Source organism: Euprymna scolopes, chromosome 13 (genome assembly GCF_053919585.1).
Source record: "Euprymna scolopes isolate OS-2025 chromosome 13, ASM5391958v1, whole genome shotgun sequence".
Lineage (NCBI taxonomy): Eukaryota > Metazoa > Mollusca > Cephalopoda > Sepiida > Sepiolidae > Euprymna > Euprymna scolopes.
In genome coordinates this window covers 10,646,909-10,673,275 of record NC_136494.1, presented here as the reverse complement: position 1 = coordinate 10,673,275, position 26,367 = coordinate 10,646,909, and the positions used below count along the sequence as shown (strand labels likewise).

Genomic DNA, 26,367 nt, shown 5'->3' with positions numbered 1-26,367 from the left:
TAACATTTACAATTAAATTTCCATTATCGCAACAGCTGCTTGCCATTGATTTCTCGTTGGCAGCTATTGGTCTTTGCTGGAATTCGAGTGGCACTAAGCCTCTTTTTATTTTTATTATTATTATTATTATTATTATTATTATTATTATTATTATTATTATTATTATTATTAACAACAACAACAACTAGGAGCTTTCACACAGGTCATCAAAGATGCCTCCTTGAAAACAACCTGTAGTGTTTTCCGAAAGCTGAGTGACAATATGCCTTCCCAGATTTTGAGTACTCCCCGCCTCTTTTGGTAAAATTTGCAAATGAATTTGCGTTTTCGCAACAGCTGCTCGATATTGATATCTCGCTGACGGCGGTTATTGGTCACAACTGGAGTTTGAGTGGCACTAAGCCTCCCCCAAGGTCCCAGTTCTCTTCGCACTTGTCCAGCGGAGGTCCGGTCAGTGCTCTCTCCTCGGCCTTTCCATCCTCCTTGACATTTCTCGGCTATTTGGTATCACATTTTGGGGTCGAGGGAGGGCGATGATGGTCAATGGGATAGCGAACTTACAGATATGCAGCTTCTATGTTCTTGATTCTATGTAATGCTTCTTCATATGTTGTCTCTGCTGTAGCTCGTCTGGCCTGCACGTGTGGCTCATGTGTATTAGTTTCAGAATTTGAGGGTTTTCGTTAATATTTCAGCGGTTTTTATTATTGTTATTTGTTGTCATCAATGCTTAAAATGGATGTTGTTTTAAATTGCGATTCTTTACTTTATAGATGATGATTGAGTATCCGTATCAGTTGATCCCCACCGCGTCCGTTTCGGAGCACTATGATAAGGATAAGAAGTAAGAATGTACATTTAGACAACAAAATAGTATTTGGGCTCACAAAATTCATACTGGCGTAATGGATAAAGTACTTGGCTCAGTTCTAATTTACATTTTTTCTGGGGGTTCAATTCCTAGTACGGGCGACACACTCATACACACACACACACACGAAGAAAACAAAATAAAACTGCGAATCACTTAGAACTTTTGCCGGTCCTTGCTGACGGAAGGATAGCATTTTACTTCCGTAGATTAAATAAAGGGCTCCGGTTAAAACTCCATAAAGATTCCCGAGTTCGACAAAATACACCTGAAGAAAGTAGGGAGTTTCATCAACTGAAGAGTTGTGAGAGAGTGGTTGTCAAAATGAGGACAGTGGTTGTGTGTGTGCGGGGGGGGGCAATTCTTTAAATAAATATTTATACTTTGTCAAAATCCAAACAAAACAAACAAACAAACCAAAAAACAGCTGAAATAAATAAATAATATTTATTTACTAAATAAATAATTTCCGTACGCACGTTATTGTACATTGACGGGTTGACACTGTACACAAAATTTGGGGGTTTGTGTAGTTTACGGAACCGTGCTATTTTTTTTTTTTTTTTTTTAGAAGGAATTTTCGAGTGGAATTCAATTTTTACGGGATCTTTTCTTGTTTTATTAGATAGTTCGATGAAAGTAAAGCATCGTTAACGAAACCCTACCTCACCATATTTACTATGGTTTTCTGAATAAAACATTATTATTTCAGCACGATCTGTAAACTACAAAAGTACCGACATTTTACCAAAAAAAATAAATAAGTACTTGTAAAATCTCCTGAAAAAAAAAAACACATTAACGTGATTGTTGGCAAAATTGCATTTTAAGGACGAAGCTACAGTAGGCATATTTAAGAGTTTTAATAAAACGCTTTTCTTTTTTTTTTAGGACGTCTCATATTATTATTTTTACAATTATTTATTTATTTATTTATTTATTACTATTTACTTACATAGAATACGTTGAATTTTTGCATTACGGTCATTCATAACTATTTAAGGTGCTTCTTCGTTATCGAAAATCCAAATATTGAAGTCCATGTAAAACAAATGGCACCGGCTTAATTGTCATGTCTTAGTAATGAACATATCCAAAATTTAAGAAAGGCGATTAATTACTCATGATATAGTTTCCAAAGACCAATTGCAAAAATTGAGTTTAGCTAAAGTTTTCAAAGTTTGCAGAAAATATTTACGTCCCTTGTGACGGTTCGAACTATTCGATCGCTCATTTTTTTTCTTTTCTTTTTTTTTTTTTAGCAAAACTAAATTTTGCGAATGGCTTTCGAAAACTATTTTCATTAATAATCAATTTACTTGCGTAAGGTTTGGATATGCTCATTACTGCGACATGACGATTAAGTCGATTCCGTTAGTGTTGCTTGAAATTCGATACTTTCATTTTCGAATTTCGGTATTATTACGAAGCAGCAGCTTATTTTTTTTTCGGTTTTGAAGAACTCCATTCAAAATAGGGGAAGACAATCCAAGAAAATGCAAAAATATTTCCAAAAAAATTTCCCCGGAAATGGATACGAATATATCAAAATAAAAACGTTCAAATTGGCCGAGGATTTTTTTTTTTATATCGATTTAGAAAGAAAGGTTTTTTTTTGTTTGTTTTTTTTCCCCGATATCTTTTTGGCATTTATGGCATAAAAAGTCGCACAATTCCAATAATGACTGTTCAAAACTAATAATTTTAATGATTACTTTATTTATTAATAAAGTTCAAAATTTTGTAAAAATAAAAAGAAAAAAAAAAGGTTCGTTTTTTTTTTCGAAAGAAAACTGTCAAGCACATTCGAAATATAACTGTTCAAAACTATGAATTTGAATGAATATTTTTTATTTATTACGGAAGTTTAACTTTTGTTTAAAAAACAACGTTATTTTTCTCCCAAAAAATCACACATATTCCGAAGACTTTTCACAAATACTTATCAAATTTTAAAGGCATGCATGTTTATAGAAGAACGTCCATTAATTTTAAAATGTTTTAACGTATTTTAATTCATTAAATATTAAAATGATTAATGTTTTAATGTATTTTAATTTAAGTATTTGTATTACTTTAATACGTTTGTTATTTTTACCCAAACTTATGCGAAATGTTTACATTTTCATAAAGGGTTTTGAATGAACTCTTAAAATAATAACCAAATATTTCTAAATAACGAAAATGCAAAAGTTTTGAATATTTCAAGATTGGCAATTGAATATGATATGAAATAAAAACGATTTTTTGGGGAACAGTTCATTTTGGCTTTGACTGGTTCATGAGTTTTCGAGTTTTTTTATTTTTTATTTCGTCCATTTATTTTGTTACGTTCTTGAAAGAATTAAATTGCAAAGAATAACCAAGGAGAAATTACAGAAGCCCATGATATTTATACATAACAGTTGACAGAAATATATTGATAAGGTTTATTATTTTTACTATGTCTATATACATACATACATACACGCATATATATATATATATATATATATATATATATATATATTTACAATGTACTACTTTTAGACATAAAGTATATGTATGTATTGATGAGGTTTACAATTTTGTATTTTTGTGTGTACTCACATACACACACACGCATATATATATATATATATATATATATATATATATATATATATGTGTGTGTGTGTGTGTGTTAATATCAAGATATAATGAAATACATAGATATATATTATTGGTATTAGAGTTTCATTATATATATATATATATATATATATATATATTTATATATATACATATATGCGTGTGTATGAATAAAAATAATATCGTAATATATTATTTGTATTAGTATTACAAAGTATATATGTGTGTATATATGTAAATAGAAGCATACATACAACTGTGTGTACACACACACACACACATACATATATATATATATATATATATATATATATAAAGAGAGAGAGAGAGAGAGAGAGAGAGAGAGAGAGAGATTTCAAGTTTTTCCAACGCCTTTCATTGTTATTCGTTACATTTTGTGAAGAAGAACGCAGGGCTGCTGGAAACATCAAAATAAAATATTAAATATTAAAAACAACAACGTCGTTTTTATGTTTTGTACATTATATAACATTGACATTTTATTTCTAGAGATGTATTGCAGTAATATATAATTCATGGATTTTCCATTTAATCTTTCATATATTTTAATCTTGGATATATTTTCTATATATGTGCTGAATAACAAAATCATATCAAGCCAAATTTATATTTTGCTAAGGACTTACCTCTGAAGAGATGTTCTCACATCGAAAATCCATGGATTAAGGAAATTACTTTGAATTGTATTCTTTGTTCGAATAATACATTTGTTTATTTTCAATAATTATACTTTTCTGAATGAAATTTAAATATAAAATAATCTAAATTTATATATATATATATATATATATATATATATATATATATATATATATATATATATAGGCCGAGTCACGGGAAACGGATGTTCTTTTAAGGAAAACAAAACTCTGCAAATATTAATTTTAAGCAGGTTTAAAGACTACATTTCTCACTTTCTCTCCTTTACTCAAGGAGAGCAAGCAGCGTTTTAAAAAAACATCCGTTTCTCGTGGCACACCCTATATATATATATATATATATATATATATATATATATATATATATATATATATATATATATATATATATATGAGCAAACAGTTAATAAAATATGTTAAAAAAACACTTTGAAATGAGTTAAAAACATATTTAATCTGAAAAGGAAACACTAGATAAATGGATAGTCCTTAATCCGCGGAGTTTCGAAGAAATACTCTCCTTCTCATCAGAGGGTAGGATTTAGCAAAATACGGAATCGAATTTTGCATGCAGAAGTATTTGATAAAACAACAAGTAAGTCAAAGATCTTACTTGAAAACACACACACACACACACATATATATATGGAAAACTCGTACCCAGAAAACTCGTCAATTTTGCTACGTAGGAAAACTAATCCATTATTGAATAAATATCGATTGAAAACACATTTTATGGCCGCTGTTTAATGGGATATTATTTTTAAAGGCGAATATAAGATTTAAAAAATTCTTTAGTTGGTTACTCTTGTTCATAAAAAAATGAACTGGATCATGGAATCAGGAAGTCAAGATACGAAAAACGAAACCATATATTTATATAAAAATTACTTTAGTTTTAACACTTTTTGTGTTATTACAAAAAAAGGGGAAAAACACATGTATTATTAAAAAAAAGCAAATATTTTATTAAGAAAAATTAATTTAGTTTAAACAATTCTTGTGTCATTACGAAGCAAAACAGAAAACACTTATTGTATTATTAAATATTAATTAATATACAAAATAATTTATTAAATTGTTTTGTTAGTGTTAACACTAAATTAATATTTTGAATAAAATATTTATTTTATTATTTGATAATATAAGAAATTTTTTTGTTGTAAAATCAGTTGGGGGCCATTCTGCAGTAGGCAGACGGCGGCTATTGTTAGGGGGCAATAACTCAAATTTCCTCTCGGTCAAATAACGCGGCAAATCCGTAACAAACAAGATTTTTTTCTCACAGAAAAATATTTGAAAACCAAAACATTTATTGTACAAAAATGTATGAATATATAATTGTAAAGACATTTATTTAAAATTCTGCATAAGAAAATATAATTTTAATAAAACAATTTTATAATGAAAGCAACATTGTATATTTATAAGGAAAAATAGCTTCTTTTTCTTTTCGAAAAAATAAATAATTTAAATTAAACACTTTTGGAATAAAAGCAACTTTGAAGCGCTGACAAAAATTAATAATTTAAATGTTTTTTGACCGAGAATCGCCACCTGGTGACAGTTTAATGAAACGCACCCAGAAAGATGACCGCCCTCCGCATACTGCACAAGTGCCTTTTGTTGTTTCGTTTTCACAAAGAAGTGTTTAAACTAAATCAATTTTCTAAATAAAATATTTATTATATTATTTTGTAATACAAGAAGTGTGTTTTTTTTTGTTTGTTTCGTAATGACACAATAAGTGTAATACCTAAAGTAATCTTTAAAATAAATATATGGTTTCGTTTTTTGTGTCTTACGTTCGGTTTCGTTACATAATCAACCATATCCACTTCCGGAAGCTGGATTTTTTTTTTCTGAACTTAGACATTACCTTAAAAAAAAAACAAAGTGTAAACAAGTAAAACAATTCTAACAAATAATATGGGACTATATTCTTTTTTAAAAACAATATTTCCTTCAAGAACAGCCATAAAATCTTTTTTTAATCGATATTTATTCAATAATGGACCAGTTTTCCTACCTAACAAAAACGGACGAGTTCTCCTAAATTCATATATATATATATATATATATATATATATATATATATATATATATATATATATATATAATACTAATATTAAAAGTTGTCGATTTTGTTCATCAACGTACTTGTCTGTTCAAACTCATGGCTGTTTTGTTTAAACATCAATATTATACGATGGCACCTTCGGTATATAATTTAAGTTTCAGTATTTATTTCAACAGGGCGTAATACGTGAGTAACTACTACATGATGTAAAATAAAAAAAAAACTCCTTCAATTCTGTTTTTATTAACAGGTCAGCGCTTATCACAGCCCAAAGACCACTTGAGAATATACTTGTGACAAGTAAGCCACAAGAAATCTCTATTTCATTCCATCAAGATTATACGTTAATTTTATAAAAATGAAGCACAAACCGCTCTCTGTAGCTCATTTGACGTGGTTGCATTTTTTAGCACATTAATCAAAAACCTCTTTTCTAATCGCCGGATAAGGTACATTTTTTTTTCAATTTACAACGCACACAAACTGCTGACGACATATTGACGTCACAGTCAGTAGACATATTGTATTTTAAAAAAAATCAATTTTAGTGTAAATCTATTCGTGTTGGGGCGATTAATCGGAGATGGGGGATATCGAAACTTTTTAAGGTATCGGAATCGGAATAAAAGTGTGCCAACAAAATGATTATTGTTTTTGTATAACATGTAATATTCCATTTTTGCTACTTAATAAAAAAAATGGTAAATATCTAATGTATATTAGGGTTTGTGTTCTCATACACTTAGATACGAAAAAGTTGTCAAAAACCAAAGATATTACAAATAAATGTTATCATAGGAAAGGTAAGTTACTTTTCTACCTAACTGGATAATTTTTTAGTGTTTTTTATTTAATGTAACGTGTATAATCGGCTCCAAAACATAATGCTTACGTATTTGAAAAATGCAAATGACGGCATGCTCGTTGGTGAACACGGTACGCTTGGGAAAACGGGTTTAACAAAAAAATTATAGAAAATACTGTTAGAAACTCACTCAATATATGTTGCTGTGACACAGGCGGACATATATTCGGTGGGTTTCTAACAGTATTTTGTATAATTTGTTTGTTTTTATTCATTTTCCCAAACTTACCGAGTTCAACAGCGAGCATGCCGCCGTTTTTCTTTTTAAAATATATCGATAAACAATGTCTGATTTACGAATCGATTACACGTTTTCAAGTGAGTAAAACCACTAAAAATTTATCAAGTCATGTAGAGGAGTAACTTATCTTGCATTTGATAACATTTATTTGTTATATATTTGTTTTTTACCACTTATTCGAATCTGTGTGTACAGTAACACAAAGCAATATATTTTTTTTTACCTTCGCGAAAATATATAAGTTATATCCAACGGTTCTTACGGTAATATAAAGAAAATAAATTCTATAATTGAATATTTCGTGATCTTAATAGATTCAAAATTGACAATTGTATCGGAATTGGGAATTTAAAAGAGAATCAGAAATTATATCGGAATCAGGACATTTTTTTTAAAACCTTCCCATCACTAATATCTATATACTCCTTCATATTAAAAATATGAAAATATATTTATAGCAATTAAATTACACCCCAGCGCCCGTGTTTCATCATTGTATTAATATAATTATTGGCGTAACATCTTTAAATATATTAGGAATTTATTTACTATGAGACCACTGCTTATCAAGGCAGAGTAGCCATTCCAGGATAAGGGCTAATTGAGTGTTAAGTAGACGATTGGGCAACACTTTGATGATTAGTAATGGTTTAATTATATAAAAGTACAGCTCAACAGGAATTTATTTATATTAGATTTGAAAATGTCCATGTTATTATAAGCTGGGAAGTAGCCAAACGGTATTGCATTCCACAAACGGTTATATATATGTATATATACATATATATATATATATATATATATATATATATATATATATATATATGCATGGCGCTAATGCACTTACTGATCCGCACTGTTTTTTAAAATCGTATTTCCAAGTTTAATTAAAGTTTTATATGTTTTTTATTCAATTATGAATATAAAGTACAGAATAGGTACACCACACCCTCCGCTCCTTATGTTAAGAATGGCTTTTTAAATAACAACGTTATTATTTCATCACAGATCAATAAGTGCATGAGTACCATACATATATGTCTATAATTCTCCTTAAGTCTCCCTATATATATATATATATATATATATATATATATATATATATATATATATATATATATATATACATATATATATACATACATATATATATACATATATATACATATATATATATACATATATATACGTATATATTTACATATATATTTATATATACGTATATATATACATATATATTTATATATATACGTATATATATACACACATGGAAATGTATAAAAAAAGAATACGAAAAGTATAAAAGCTTATAACTTTTCTTTATTCATTTGCTTTGGCCTTCGGGACAAGATTTAAGTGTAGTATCTGTTCTTCAGATACTGCACTTCAATTTCTTGTTCTCTGTCAGTGGAAAAGAAATCCTTCACGACTGAGACAATTTTTATTTTTGTTCCTTTTCTCCACGTTAAAAAACGACCCTGGTGTCTAACTCTGTCCCGTGGGGAGGCATTGTAAATAGGAACTTTTCTTTATTCATTTTCAGTTGGTGACGTATATACAAAATAATATTATGAAAAAATGTTGTTTTTTTTTATTTTTTGCAGGTACATCATTTTCGACCGATCCTTCAGTCTTCATCTGTGTAGTCATATATATAGTAGTGTAGTCATATATATAGTAGTGTAGTCATATATATATATATATATATATATATATATATATATATATATATATATATATATCAACTGACACATGTTTCGTAGTCTATAACTCATCAGAGTGGCTAAATCTAGCGAGATTCGAAATCGAGACCCCTTAGTAAGAAGCGTAAACCTCTGCCACTAAAATTATTTCCTACTGGTATTTAGGTAAAAATGCACTTTTGTATAAATAATTGAATTCATTCAAAACGTATTGCAAATAAATAAATAAATAAATAAATAAATAACATCTACGTAATTTGCGATATATTCAAACGTCCCGTGAGAGAGCCTAGTGGTGGACGTTTACGCTTCTTACCATGAAGTCCCGATTTTGAATCTCGCTAGATTATGCCACTCTGATGAGTTGTAGACGACGAAACACGTGTCAGCGGATAATCATATTTTAAAAAATAATATATATGCCGCTCCCCATGTGGGGGTACCAAATTAGTCAAAGGGAAAATTAATTCCCAACACGCATTTAGGTATAAACAGTCCACTTTCATAGAAATAATTAAATTCGTTCAAAAAATATTCCAAAACAAATAAATTATATATATATATATATATATATATATATATATATATATATATATATATATATATATATATATACTAGTAGAACGCATAGCTCGTAATATGTGTAAAATATGATATTTGATACATTAAGATTTCATACTTATTATAATATTATATTGGACCCAATATATAGTAACGATTTAAAAAGTTTTTAAAAAATGGCTCGTGCACCACCAACGAGAATCGAAACCAAAACCTTTCGCTTACGATTTACTTTTTCCTTTAACGTTTATGCCTGAGCTATGAAGACATGTTTGCTGCAAGGCTAAAAATTAAAACATAAACTTATAGCTATTACGTTACGCATGCATATTCGTAATGTCGTCGTTCAACCTTCACCTAGCAAATTCCATTTTTTTAGATTTTCACATTTTTGCACGGATTTTCCCCGGCTAAACCCCAAATATAAAGTTTCGCATCAATTCGGATACTCTATATATTAAGTTTAATGCCTGTAGACTAAAAACTCACAGTAGTTTTTTATGCAAAGTTTTTTAAACAAATATATATATATACACATACATGAATAAATATATAGAGAGAGAGGTTTGTGTTTACTATAGGCTTTTTACGCAAATATTACGCAAGTATAAATCATGTAGAATATCTGTATGAATATAATTACACGTAATAGTTAACTAGAGATGATAATCCCATCAAAAAAACGAAAAATCTAATATAGAATTAATTAAAAAGAATATGCAAATTAGCTAGATCTTTTGAAAATGAACGAAATTCCAAGATGGGGTGGGTGCGGTGAGGGGGGGCAACTGAATACAATTCCACGATGGGGGAACGATTGAGAGGCACCCCCACCTCTCAACCTACCCTTCAAATGTAAACAGAATTTTTGTGAAATATTGAACGGTTCTTCTGCTCGATAATATTGGCGCGTTACTTACGGAAAAACGGTTAATTAAACTGCAGAAGCAGCTGTTGAAATGCTGTACAAGTTCTATAACTGAATAGCCCCCTACGAAAAAAGAACGAAAACCATAAAAATATGTTTTTGTAAACTGCCCGTGAAAACTATTTTTGGATCAAGTAAAAAGCATTAAAAACTACGTAACAAAAGAATGAACCATATTTCTTTTTCTAGAAAACTTTTTGTTATTTCAAATGTCCGCTAAAGATTGCTCCGTGATGTTACAAGTCACTTTACTACGCGCCTGCACACGCTCGACCGCACTATGTAAGAAAACACTACCGCGAGCTAGGGTGTAGCGTTAACGAAGGCAGTGAAATAGAGCAAAATAGTCCCCAGGGCCAAGGTGCACTTACCATGAAAACGGTAAATTTACACCGGTTTGATTCGTTATCAGGAACACGGAAACCCCCTTAAAAACAAATTTTGTTGGTCGGTGTTCTGTTGCAGGTAAATTAAACATTTACCAGGCAATTAATTAAAATGAATGTTTAAAAGAATATGCAAATTAGCTAGATCTTTGGCAAATTAATGTAATTTCAGGACGCATATGTAACAAAGTTGAATTTTCTTTTTTAAATACAAAATAAACGTTTTTAATATGAATATCAACAGCATAATCACGTTGACACACCGCTTTCCGCTGGATCACTGAAGTTAAGCAACGTTTAATCGGGTCAGTAAAAATGGGTGACCATTTAAGACTCCAATGTGCTGTATGTGCTCTCCGCTTATCTCGGCATTGTTTCCAGTCGCCTTGAACCACCCCTTTCCATCGGACTCAAACAGTACAGATTCAGGAGATGTGTGGTTGTATATTGCGCAACACTTGCCACACAATTACATGCGCAGCTGCCTCTACTGGGGGTATTCTTTGTCTTTCGAGAATGAACGGAGGCATCGACCAATAAAGTAAAAACACAAATTTACAGGAGTATTTGTGTGTGTGTGTGCGTGTGCGTGTGTGTGTGTGTGTGTTTATAAACAAGCGGTTAGAGCACTGTAAAAGTAGTGTACGGATGTTTGTTTAAATAGACATTGGCCAGATTATTTACGGGCGCCGCTCCCGTAGGTCGATCGGTAGAACCGCCGACTGTCAACGCGATGGTTCTAGGTTCAATCCTCGGCTTGTGTGTGTGTGTGTGTGTGGTGGGCGGTAGAATTAAAAATAATTTGAGAAAGCGCAACAACTGAGTTGGAGCTTATATCCAAATAGAAAACGGAATATTAATATTAATACATATGTTCATTGTTCATACAATAAGGAGATGGCAGTCTTGCAGTTAAGTCCCAGTAAAGTTCGACAACTTTAGAAGGGGCACATCCGTATTTTACACCGTCAAATCACCAATATTACGAATTATTAGTTTTGAAATAAAAATTATTAAAGTTTTAAAATAAAAAATATGTAATTAATATTAAAAAAATATTTTAATATTGGAAGTAAGCACTTGCGTACTAGTGCAGTAGTGCACTTATTGATCTGTGCTGAAATAATAACATTATTATTTTAAAAACCATTCTTAATATGGGGGAAGGATGTTTTGTACATATTCTGTATTTTAACCTTACAAGTAAATAAAAAACATATCATAAAACTTGGAAATACGATTTAAAAAAATAGCACTAGCACCAGCACTTGATTAAATAAAGTAAATGAACAAAAGATACATTTTTATATATTTATAACTATTTATTAAACAGAAAAATGAAACAATTTTTAGAAAGTGTATTTGTCTTAACAGAATTTTCATGAATTATTACAAGCATAATACAACAATACACATTTTTAAGAAATGTTTAATTTTCAAAGTTGTTTTATTTTGTATAAATTTATATTTTGTTACGTGGTTCATTACTTCAGATTTTCTATTGTTCGTTTTTCTGTTAAGACAAGGGTTTGTATTACTGCACGCATAGATTCGAAAAAGTTGTCAAAAAACAAATATATAACAAATAAATGTTATGAAAAGCAAGATAAGTTACGTTTCTACCAAACTGGATATATTTTTCGTGTTTTTATTCAATGTAACATGTTTATTCAGCTCGAAAAACATACATTGTTTACCGATGTATTGGAAAATTAAAAATGGCGCCCGACTCTCTCTTTAACACGGTAAGTTCAGGAAAAGGTGTTATGAATAATAAACTAGACAAAATACTATTAACAAACCACCGAATATATATCAACCTATGTCACGGTAATATATATATATTGAGCGAATTTCTAACAGTAGTTTGTCTAGTTTTATATGTATAGCATCTTTTCCCAAACTTACTGTGTTAAAGAGAGAGTCGAGCGCCATTTTGAATTTTCCAATACATCGGTAAACACAGTATGTTTTTCGAGCTGAATAAACATGTTACATTAAATAAAATCACTGAAAACATATCCAGTTAGGTAGAAAAGTAACTTATCTTGCCTTTGATAACATTTATTTGTTATATATTTGTTTTTTGACAACTTTTTCGAATCTATGTGCACAGTAATACAAACCCGAAGACAATAATACACTTTCTAAAAATTGTTTCATTTCTCTGTTAAATAAATTTTAACATTTTTTATTTTTATTTTAAAACTAATAATTCATAATATTCGTGATTTGACGGTGTGAAATGCTGATATGACCCTTTTAGAGTTGTCGGACTTTGCCGGGACTTAACTATAAGACTGCCAAGGGGATTACAGCAATTAAGGTTACGGAATATATATGCACTTTATACCTATATATTAGACTTCGAAATATCTACACACACACACACACACACACACACACACACACACACACACACACACACACACACACACATATATATATATATATATATATATATATATATACTTGCTTATTGTTATATAAACATGGTCACATCCTGCTGCTACAAATAGCCACTTGTTTCAATCAAACAACAGATATCATCAGGCAGCGACTTGACTATTCAAAAGTTCAATGAAGAATCATTATTCATTGAACTTTTGAATAGTCAAGTCGCTGATTGATGATATCTGTTGTTTGATTGAAACAAGTGGCTATTTGTAGCAGCAGGATGTGACCATGTTTATATAACAATAAACAAGTATTATCAGCTCTTTTTATTGAGCACTATCTAACAACCTCATTGAATTCATTAGTCCATTACTTTTGAATAAAAAAAACCCGAGTATGTATATATATATATATATATATATATATATATATATATATATATATATATATATATATATATATATATATACACGTGCATGTGTGAATAGAGATATATGTTTTATTGATGGGGTAATTCTAATATTTTTCTCGGTGCCGATTCAATTATCGATTTCCTACCAAATTCCCGATTCCGATAGAATTAACCATCTCGATTATGTATATACCTCTAAATAGTGTTGTTATTTTTTCCGATACCGTAAAATCATATGCACAAATACAAAATTGTCCGATTACAATAAACTAAAATTCCAATTTTCCCGATTTCCGATCCCAGTTATTCGTCCAAAGACTTATTTCTGCGTTTCATCCTCTAAGACAGAAACGCAGAAAATACTGTGTAGCTTAATTGCCATATATATTTAAAAAAAAAAATTACTACCAAGGTCTATTTACGTATTGAACACTATCGAAGTAAATACTGAAAACAGATATATAAAGTTTCATGTAGATGCATAAAACAATACATATGCATGCGTGTATCTATCTATATATATATATATATATGTGTGTGTGTGTGTGTGTTTATATACACACATATATATGTATATGTGTGTGTGTGTTTATATACACACACATATATATGTATATATAAATATATATACAGACATATATATGCATATATATACACATATATATGCATATATGCATATATAAAGATATATATCTACACACATACATATATGCATACATGTGCGTATGTGTATATACACATATATACAAATTTATGCAAATATGGGTATATATAAACATATATACGCATATGTAAATGCATGTACATGAGTATATATACATACACACATGCATATATATATATTTATATTTAGATGTATATATTTATTTATATATACGTATATATTTATATATATATATATATATATATATATATATATATATATATATATATATATATATATACCTTACATGCTTGTCAGGTTAGACAAACGGTAAGGTATAGATTTGAGAAGCCATCGAATCAAGATAAAAGTATACCTTGGCTTCCAAAAAATACCCGTGACATCCACTCAGCATTTGCCGGCCAGTGTGCCTCAGGCGATTACGCATAAACTCATCACTCCTTAGAGAAAAAGTAAAGTCTGGGAGGTAGAACCTCCTAGGACTGAACAGAGCCTTATATATATATACACACGCATATATATATATATATATATATATATATATATATATATATATATATATATATATATATATATATATAGGAGATGGGTTGGTTTGCTCGGTCGTGAAATACGCTTAAATATGATATTTTAATTTTTTTCACATTTCGGATATATCATTATAGAGTCGTGATTTCGAAAAAATTTTAAATAAAAAATAATTGATTTAAAAAAGTTAATTAACTTTTTTTAAAGTTATTTTTAAAATTAGAAATTAAAAATAAACTAATATGAATGTACAAAATGTATAACGATTTGTTCAAGTTTATCCCATTTTTGACTCCTTAAAAACTATTTTAACCGACTAAACTCTCATAAAAAAAGGGTCCATAAACAAATCCAATCATTTGAGACGCCTAGCGCCGCTCTGCGACTTTTAGTTTCGAAAGAGATAAAGTTTTAAAATATGGAAACAGACAGACAGACGTATAGCCGTGTATGTATTAGATATATTAAAAACAATGTTTTCTCAGACTATACAAAAAACGGATATAAATCAATATAGTCCCTGATTTTGCGCGGTAGTTGTGGCATAACATCACCTGAACTCGAACTGTCCCAGTTAATCCGGTTTATCCGAAGGCGACATAGATGCGCTAGCGACGGCAGAGTGTGATAACGTGGATATGTCAACAGGTCGGCAAAAGTTCGATTACCCCTGCCAGCCACGTAGAACTGTATCAATTGTATGACGTTCGGAAAAACTGTCTCCGACCTGAAGTAAAACAGGCCATCCTTAAGGGCGACTCGCATGCTTTTCACGGAGTGCGCTCTCGTTTTCAGACTCACGGAGAAAGGGTACTTGGGGTCCGGATTCGAGCTGTAACGGACGAGGAAAGTTCCAACGTGTGTGTTGTCCAGTATACCCACGGCATCGGAGTGGCTCATGTGTCCATAGAACCAGAGGGATTGGGGTAAATAACGTAAACAATCCTTTATTCGGCGTTCGTTTATCTTCTTGTTTTTTTCGATATTCGACCCTTCTTGCCGGTCGGTATCGCTTGTGGTAGTAGAGGTTATATTAACCGTAATTTGGTGATCCTGGCCGTGCGGAATTGAAACATTTAGCGATATAATTTTATCCGTCATGGTCCATGGTGGCGATGATCATTTAAATTATACGCTCTTTCAAAATCCACGCTTTGAAATGTCATAATTTTTTTTTTTTTTTTTTTTATTAATCCCAGGTAATCCAAGGTCAGAAAAGAGACGTATTTACTCTTTTTTTTTTTTTTTTTTTTTTTTTTTTTTTTTTGTTGTGGTTTTTTGGCTCAAACGGACTACTGCGTTTTCATACTGAACACATTTAAAAACAGAAGAGAAATGTCGAAGTATAAGTAACATAACGCAAACGTCGACAGGAATTTCGGAGAACGCGGGAGATTTTTCTGAGAATCTGCGCTGACCGAGTTGTATTTTTTTTTTTTTTTTTTTTTCGTAATTGTTTGCATTAACTGTAAAAGTGAAACTACTTTTATCGCTTTTCGTAGAATGACTGCATATATTTGTTTTATCTGTTTTATTTACAAAATCAGCGGCGTCTCTAATTTGTTTTTTTGTTTTTTTTTGTTTTTTTTCTTTAACCGGCCGCGAAGGTTGTAGAAGTGATCGGGAAGTGGGGAGGGGGGTCGGCATGTTTCTATGAATTCCGTAATTCTACGAAATTTTAACTCCAGCTTAATAAAGACACAATTTTTAACTGTGATCATTCCAGACAACCGCTTTAATGTTAAATCTGCGTTGAGTAAATATGATTTATATGCATGCCGGGAGGTGTGACACAAGGTCAAGTGTGATTTGGAGAAACCAGCGTACTAGGACAGGAGCAGTGGAACACTCTGACCTACAAAAAAAAAGGTTCGAGCAGTCATGTTTGTATTTTTCAGTGGGGGTACCGGTAGACTTGTACAATGCCCCCCCCCCCTTATTCTGTTTCTTTCCGTCTTTCTTTTTTTTTTTTTTTTTTTTAATTTTCAGCGGATTATTATCTATTGGACACTAATTTTCCATATTCCTCCGCCCCCAAAGCAAATAATTTCAATATTTAAATATTTTTAGGGGTGCTCAAATTAACTGTCTAATAAATCGACCTCCCCTTATTTGAATCGGTCGATATTTGAAGGCCAAACTGCTTAAAAATAAAAGGCCAATCTGGTAACGCTGTTTTACTCATTCTTTTAAAAATAAGTCTTTTTCCCCCCGCAACTTTTCATACATTTCTTGCAAGTTCGGTTGATACAGAAGAATAAGCGACTCGAATCCGCAGCAAGCAATGTCAGATAAAAAAAAATTCACCTTATATTTATTTTATTTTTTATTTTTAGTTATTTATTTATTTTGCACAAAATAACAAAGAATTTGTTATTATTTCATGTGCTTTTATATAAAACGGTCAAAATGCGCTAGAATACCAGCAAAGAATTTTCCATTAAAAAGTTAACTTTTAGAATTAATCGAGTCTATTTTGAACGAATATCCCACTTAAAATTGTCGCTAAGAAGTTTTTATGGTGCAAATAGCGGAGAGAGGTCTGAAAATTGAACCTCGGTTTGAGTTTGGAAAATGTTACTCGGTGTCACAGTAGAAAATGAACCGTTTGAATGAACATTGATATTACTAGCATTGCCAATATTTTTAGGTATTTATTAGTATAGGACCCGTGCTACGGTTCCACCTCACTTATTTTAAAGTGTTTATTTAAGTTGAAACTATGTGCATCCGAAACTCCAAAGAATTTCCACCATCTTATTGTTCTAACAACTCGACACTTGTTTCAAACTTAAAAACGCCTTAAAATAAGTAAAAGCACTAAAAACGGCACACGTGCATCTATGTTACCGTGCTGAAATAATAACGTTATTATTTGGAAACCCATTCTAAACATAGTGAGGGGGGCTGTTTTGTAATTATTCTGTACTTTCACCGAACAATTCAATAAACAAATATTTAACTTGAAGATACTATTTAGGAATATAGCGAGGTAGCATAGATACATAAGCATCCTAAAAAAAATTTCTAGGTATGGATAAGAGTAACTTATTAAGCCTTTGCCATTTATTTGTTATATTATTGGGGGGGGGCATAGATAGCGCTATGATGTTCTCTGATTTGGAATCCCGGTAATCACTAAAAAAAAGTTGTAAATAGAAAAATAATGACAGGATGAAAAATAAGAGAGGAACTTTTAAAACTTTATAGCGGGGGCGGGGCCGGGGCGGGGGCGGGGGCGGGCGCAGTTGACTGTCTGCACGGGTCAAAAGAGAGGAGGAGGTTATGTAATTTGCTGTGCCCGTGACATCATCAACTGTTTACCACGTGATCTATTTTGTTCCAAATTGAATTTTTTTTTTTTTTTTTTTCTATACTGTTTGCTGGGGATGTACAGTCGCTTATTCTTCTGCATTATCAAATTTTTAAAACAAAAAAATATTTATTAATAATTAAATGAAAAAAATATTGGGGGGGGGGGCCAAACCAAAACTCTACCTCTCCCGATTTTGTATTGTCCTCGACTGGTTTCAATATGGGGGGGGGTCGATTTACTAGAACAGTGTATTAGAAACTGAGCCCTCTCTAAAAACATTTAAATATTTCAGTCTTTTGCATTCTTTTTTTTTTTTTTTTTTTGATAATCATTTTCAATAAATAATCATCCGCTGAAAAAATTGAAAAAGGACCAAATAAAAAAAACATATATGTATGGTTGGGGTCCATTGCACAGGTCCACCAGCCTCTATCGCGAAATACCGAGGTGGCGACTCAGGATTAAACAGAATAATCAAACTGCTAGGCAGCACATTTATGCCTGCCACTACCCGCCCAGTGACCGCAAACAGTTACAATCAAGAATTTGTCTATCGTGATTCAAATCACTCAATCCATACAGCGGCGTAGGTAAAGGAGGGGGGTATGCCCCGGGTAACAGCAAAAGAGCGGTGACACAATGTCACCCCAACAATTTTTTTCAGCCAAGCTAAGGTGCCAAAATAGTCTGGAAGAAAAAAAGGATTTATTTATCATATATTATGTAAATAGTTTTTAATCTTTTCGAAAATATCAGAAAAATTTGTTTTTAATTGGTAACTGAGGACTATTTTTGCCGATATTTATTGAAAACCCTGTAATTTTTGTAGTAAATCATTTGAAATCATTTGATGACATTTTTTTTACACAGTGGTCACCACTTATCAAGGCCCGGGAGCCACTCAGGGATAAGGGTTATTGCAAGTACATTACGTTAGTGTGGAGATTTGATGAAGTGTTTATTTAAGGGGGCGGTTCATCAGGAATTTGTTAACGTTGGACTTGAAGACATCCAAGTTGTAGTCAGGTGGGAAGCAGGCAGACGGAACAGAGTTCCACAGGCGTAAAGTTCTAAGAAAAGAAGCTTTGTTCATGGAATCCACGTTTTGATTTAGGCACAGATATAGAGTGGGGGAAATTTTTCACAGTTGATTCGGCTAGACGAATTTCAATTTCTTTTAACTGTAAAAAATAATTGAAACAAGTGAAGCATGCATGTTACCCCGTGAGTGCACAGTAAAGGAGGCATAAAAAATGACTAAGTTCAGCATTTGCCACCCCCACCCCACTTAGCATCAAAAGTCCCGAGCGGATGTCAAATCCTGGTGAAAAGGAACATACGTAAATTTGAGTTCTGCACCATGCAAAAAAAAGAAATGACTAAGTCCATCATCCCTCGCCCCACATTTAGCCCCAAAATTCCTTAAAAAGTCTTAACATGTTTAAATTTGAGTTCAGCAACCATGCATAACTGCTAAATAGACATACACAGAAAATTTTGGACAAATATGGTAAAATAGTCCCAAAAATGGAATGTTTTTATTAGCCCTAAAAGAGCCCGTGGGGCACACCGATGAGTTATCGCGAAGTATAGATAAACAAAATTATATAAAAATCAGTTAGTTACAACTTTTCAGAAAGTTTTATAAAAATCCAAGGCATCATTTTTATTTTAATAGGCACAAAAGTGTCAAGTTTAGCCACTTTAACCCGAAAGGTGCACCCCTATGGGGGCAATCGGAATTTTCTCAAAAAACCCGTTCTGTTACGTTTTTACTTATGTCATGTTTCCAAGGCGTAATTATTGAGAAAAGTGCGAACAAATGAACGGATGAACGGACGAGCGGACAAGGATGAATTTACAGGTCCCCCTCCTTTTGTAGGGGGGGGACCAAAAAGGATTAAATATATATATGTGTCGTATCCAAGGGGTATGGTCCGGGTGACAGCAAAGGAGGGGTGTCACAATGTCAGTGGGTGACATTTTAAGCAGACCGCCCTTGGTGACGTTTACTTTAGCTGTGCCACTGAATCCATAGCCACGATTTAAAATTTAAGAAAATTCATCTGCTTTGAATATTTAAAAACATAAATACGGTTTTCTTTTTTTAATCTGATTTGAATATTTACCTCTTTTATACTGGGTGTGTGTGGGGAGGTTATTTTATTTTTTACTTTTCAAAATAAAATTCACATTAAATTATATGTACTGATACTAAACTTCATCATTTCTGCCCTGAATAGTGAAGAGAAATCCTTCAAGACTGCGACATTTAAAAAAAAAAATTGTCCAAAAATAGAGTGGCCGTTTTTTGGGGAGCTGGGTGTTCCTTACATTAAAAACTGACCTTGTGTCTAACTCTATCTTCGCGGAATTAGGGGCACTATGTATGAGGATAAAAATTGCCTCAGTCTAGGAGGAAATGATAATATATATATATATATATATATATATATATATATATATATATATATATATATATATATATATATATATATCCAGGTAATACACTGTAATCAGTAGTAGGGTGGGGGGATATAGTTCTCTTCCACCGCAAAAACTGTGACATCACAGTCAGAAAGTGGAATTGAAGAAGTCAGTGCTCAAGAAGAAGAGTCCTCTAAGTCTGCAAAAGATGCCTGTGCAGCCCCGTCACCATTCCCAGCAGGGCGCATTAGGCGATTAGCAATAAATTAACTCATTCTCGAAGAGAGAAGGCAAAGTCTAGGAGACTGGATCCCTAGAACTGCAAAGAACTAACATTACACAGCAATTAACCAGGAAGCTCATTATAGAAATGCTCTAATCTCTGTTGACTTTGCGGACCTAGGATGAAAATCCATAGTTGTACCTATTTACTATGCCTCCCCACGGGACAGAGTTAGACACCAGGGTCGTTTTTTAACGGGGAGAAAAGGTACAAAAAAAAAAATTGTCTCACTCGTGAAGGATTTCTCCTCCACCGAAAGAGAACAAGAAATGGAAGTGCAGCATCTGAAGAACAGATACTACACTTTGATCTTGACCAAAAGGCCAAGATGTACAAGATGTCTTAAATGAGTTTCCAGACTTTTTTGTACTGGCATTTAAAATTCTCGTAGACTCTTGAAAATTCAGTATGTTATTGCTATACATCTTATGAGATGATTGAACATTTTTTATGATTTCAAGTTAAAATGAACAGCTACAGCAAGAATTGGAACACCCCCTACTAAAGCCTGATTGTTACAGCTGGTGAGTTCAAAAAATGCAATCTGGATGTGAGGATACTTTGGAAGAACGATATGTAGTAAAATTCTGTTTTAAACTTGGAAAAAAACACCACAGAAATGTATAGAATGCTTCAAACTGTTTTTGGCCTAAATTGCATGTATAAAGCATAAGTTTTTCAGTGGCATTAGAGATTCAAGAAAGACAGGGAGTCTGTGAGAGAGGATGAGGTGTGGGAGGAGTAAGGAAGTCAGAACACCAGAGTTGATTGGCCAAATAAAGAATTTCATGGATAAGAACCGCCGTGTGTCTATAGAGATAATAAATGCACAGTTTAGTGTCAGTGTGGGAACTGTAGACACAATTATGAGAAACTGAAGATGTGGAAGGTTTGTGCGATATTGGTCCCACGGGTGCTCCATCTGTGTCACGGACAATTGGACCAAGATGGGTACTAAGACAGTTCTTCATTTCCTATAGTCCAGACTTTGCTCCTTGTGACTTTTGGTCATTCCTTAAGCTCAAGGAAAACCTTGGAGACTGTCGTTATGAGATAATTGAACAGATGAAAGATGCTGTAGTGAGGATTCTTGACACACTCACATAAGAGGACTTGCATGGGGCTTTCCAGTAGTTGTTATAAGGGTACAACAAGTGCATTACAGCCGTAGGAGATTACTTTGAAGGGGACTAAAGTTTTATATGTGTACAATCAATAAAATTAACACTTATTCAAACACTACCATGTTTGAATAAGTGTTAATTTCACTCATTTAGAAACCAAATTCCAAACAAATTTTACAGTTCATATGTCACCTTCTCAGCTATATTTTGAAATACATTTTTTTCAATTTTCTTTCATTAAAAGATAAGTTATAATAAAATTGCTGGTGTTCAAAAGTCCTTAGAATTAGTAAAGAGCGTGAGAGATGGTTTCTTCTGATTAGCTGTTGGTTACAATAAAAACTTTTTCAACATTGACTTTTTAGATATGATTTTTTTCTGATTTGCTGTTGGTTACCATAGCAACGTTTTCGTCATAAATCATAGCGAGAATGCCATTCGCCTCCCATCTTATTTAGGTTATATAGAGAGAGTTAACAAAAATGATGCTCTTTCTGTGCTAGGTCTGATAATATTTTGCTCATGACATTACCCGTTAATCCTGTTTCTCTCTTTTTTTTCCTTTTTCTGTTTATTTACTTAATTATGTGTTTTATTTGATTTTTTTTATATAGTACGTTATGGAGGTTGGTAATAACTTTTTAAGTATTTTTGACAATGCATATGATATTGAACATAAAAAGGAAAATGTTACTTCAAATCAAAGCCTGAAAAAATCATCGATTACATAGAAAAATGCGAGCATGAAAAGTAATATGGTTTAGATTAAACTTAGAAAAACGGTTATTTGCAGTGAACTCCATGATGACTACTGGACACGCAGCATTCATCATTGGAAGGCACCACTTAACTCATCGACTTGTTGCCACTATTCTTCGATCAGTGTGGAGTCTTGAATCCTGCAAACGCGAGAATAAACCATGAACTACGGGTGTTACCAGCTCTGCTCGGCAGAAAGCTAAGGATGGCCCATCTTTTGCAATTTGGATCTTTTTACTCTAATAAGATTTACGTGGAAGTTGAAAGGTGAGCCTGTTGTGATTTCTGGTTGCTTTCTTTCATTCTGCCAAGGGCAAAACCGAGGTGGGATAATATCTCACACCGTAGAATAAATCCTTCTATAGTCTTTCCTGTACAGTCTATGCTACTGAATCCTGCAAACGCAAAGATAAACCATAAACTACTACCCTTACCGGTGTTACCAGCTCTGCTTGGCAGAAAGCTAAAGATGGCACATCTTTCGCAATTTGGATTTTTTTTTTACTTTAATAAAATTTACGCTGAAGTTTAAAGGTGAGCGTGTTGTGATTTCTGATTGGTTTCTTTCATTTTGCCAAGGGCAAAAACCGAGGTGGGATGATATCTCACACCGGAGAATAAAGCCTTCCATATTCTTTCCTCTACAGCCAATACTATTTTGCATTCAGTATTTTTGGTGGTGGTGGGGGTTAGTTTTACAACAATTTCTGCAAATACAATTGATTTGCACATTTTCCTGAAACAAACTTTTTCTGTACTTTCATCTAACAATTTACACCTCCAATGAATGTTATTCATTAAAAAAAAAAAAATAATAATAATAAATAAAGAAAAACATCTACCGACACTATTTTTTCTTACAACATAGTATAACCAACCCAGCAACATCAACTCATTTTTTTGACATGGTATAACCCCAACCCCCACCAAATTACTCATGTTAATATCGGTTTTTTGTAATAGATACCCCCATCCCACCCATGTTTTCTTTTTCTCCGAAAACTGGTCTTACCATGCCGAGGTTGGGAGAGAAGGGGTAGCGTTCTTGGATTTCCACGCTATTTTCTGTCAACTTCATTTATGGGGTGGGGCTACAAGCAACGTTTTTACACGTGAAAAATACGCTTACTGCTCTTGTACTGCACTGCATCTTTTTCTGTACTCGCACAATGGAGGAGAAATCCTTCCATACAGAGGCATTATTTATTGATGTTCATTTGCCAACCCTAACTTCTGTCTTATTATTCGCTCATGACGAGGCCACCCGATACTAACACTAAACAAATGTGTACTATGAACAGATAAGAGTGTCAGAATTCGCTATTAAAAAAGGAGTGATTAAATAGACTCGGTATCTTTCGAAGGTTATAACAATACGAATAGTGTAATTTAAACCCTAATGTTTTTTTCAATAAAAGGAGCAAAGACCAAACTTTAAAATAAAAGGTTTTATCGAAAAATATACAATATTTTTTAAAAATCGGGTTTCCTTAAAAATGATTTCACGAAATTTAACGAATTTTAACTTAATCTAAATATAATAAATATATATATAAATTCAAAAAAATCACTTACCTATATAAAATACTAATCAATGGATGCTTCCATTCTTCATTTATGAGAACTTGTTCATATTTATATTTTATATTCCATGTATTTTTAAAATGAAAGAATTTTTTAAACAACTATTTGATCGCCATTACGTAAGCATTAACCGGTGTTAGCGAAGCAGTGTTTCTTCTGGTTATAAATATGAATGAATAGAAGGACGTAAAAACAACATGTGTTAGCCATCAAGCCTTGTGCGTGAAGAAATATGTGTCACCGTAGGTGACAAATAATCACACTTAGTTATCAGTTTTTGCCTTTTAAAAAAACACTTGACGATTTTTTTCTGTTCTTTTTTCTCAAAGAAATACATGAGTTTTTGATTTAATATATTTCTTTCTTCTTTATGGAGTGATTTTTTTTAAATATTTAAAAAAAACATTGAATGAAATTGAAAAAATTGTAATTCTACGAAATTCTCTATATAACAAGATTATAAGATTATAAAAAACAAAAAAATTTCAACGTGGTTTAAAAAAATGGTTTTAAACTTTGGATTTTACAGGTAAATTTGTAAATAACTTTTTTTTTAATTAGCTTATTTTATTTATTGATCTTTTATCTTCAATTTGTGATATATAAATTTGAGGTGAGAAAATTAATTATTTTCATTTGAATAGACATTTCAAAATTGGGGGGGGTGATTAATAAACGCTTGTCTTGAATATTATATTCAGTTTATTGGAAAGAGCATTAAATGTCACATTGAACCTGAAAATATCGTAAAAATTGAACCATTAGAAAAATGTTGATAGATTTTTAATGTTTAAAAATTGAAAAAAAAATTAACTCGTAAAATTCAATTAATTTCATTACGTAAAAAAACATTGCTGTACGAACGCGCGCAGGCACTTTGTAAACACTGTTTTTTTTTAAATAAAAACTAGTTTCTATTATTTTTAAGCAACTTTAATAGTTTATTTTGGAAGCATATTCCATAAAGAAAATAAACAACCCACTTTAAAAAGAGAAATTACGAGTTTTTCAAAAACAATTTATTCACAGTTTTGCGTTAGGGGTGTCAAAAATTTCCAAAAAATTCTGACACACCTGCTCAGCATTTTAGATAGTATTTTTGCAATTATGTTCTGGATAGTAGCTTTTTTGCATCAAAATAGTACCGAGCCTTGATATGGGTGAATAGGCAAAAGAAAAAAAAAAACTTTTTTTCACCGTGGAAAAATACGGTATTTTCATCTTACATATATTCACCTTTTATTATAAAAATAATACAACATAGGAAAAACACGTGGGAAATACAATTTAAATCTTACAGAAAATTGTATTAAAGCAATTCGATGTAAACACTTGATTAAATAATGTTAACGAACAATATATAATTTCTTATACATTTATACCTATTTATTTAACAGTAAAACGAACAACCCCAACCCCATAAAATCTTAAGTAAGGAACCACGTTAACACTTGATTAAATACAGTGATTCGACTTGGCCGGGCGTAACTGCATAACTGCCGGGTACTACAGTAATCAGGGTAGTATAAAACCTCAAACATACAGCGAAAAAAATCGATAGAACAGAAAAGAACGCAAAGGTTCCATTATTTATTATTTTTTTATTTTGAAGCGTTTTTTAAATCATTATATACGCCACAATCACGTTGACACACCGGTTATCGCCAGATCAACGAGGTTAAGGAACGTTGAGCCTGCCCATACCACATAGATTACCATTTGGGAAGGCGAGGCGCTGTATGTACCGCGAGGTAAAATATCAGGTTGAAAAACCGGCACGGTCTATCATTCTCTCGAGGGTAGATGGGACTCTTAAGCCGTGGTAGGTACCACATCTAGTGATGGCGTCACGATAAGAAATACCCTTGATATCCTTGGCGAAGCATCGAGTATTCAGCGACCGACAATATTCGGACGACAAATATCGATAAATTGGTTAAAAACGTTA

At 31.9% G+C, this 26,367-nt stretch overlaps 1 protein-coding gene and 1 pseudogene across 1 annotated transcript; both read right to left on the bottom strand.

Moving 5' to 3' along the window:
• Positions 1-14,968: 14,968 nt before the first annotated feature.
• LOC145291943 (suppressor of cytokine signaling 2-like) lies at positions 14,969-16,748 on the bottom strand. The gene has a single exon (XM_080137868.1). The coding sequence runs from the start codon at positions 16,025-16,027 to the stop codon at positions 15,413-15,415; it is 615 nt and encodes a 204-aa protein (XP_079993994.1). The 5' UTR covers positions 16,028-16,748; the 3' UTR covers positions 14,969-15,412.
• A 4,406-nt stretch (positions 16,749-21,154) lies between these two features.
• Positions 21,155-21,284, bottom strand: LOC145292613 (U2 spliceosomal RNA; annotated as a pseudogene).
• Between the last annotated feature and the right edge of the window lie 5,083 nt (positions 21,285-26,367).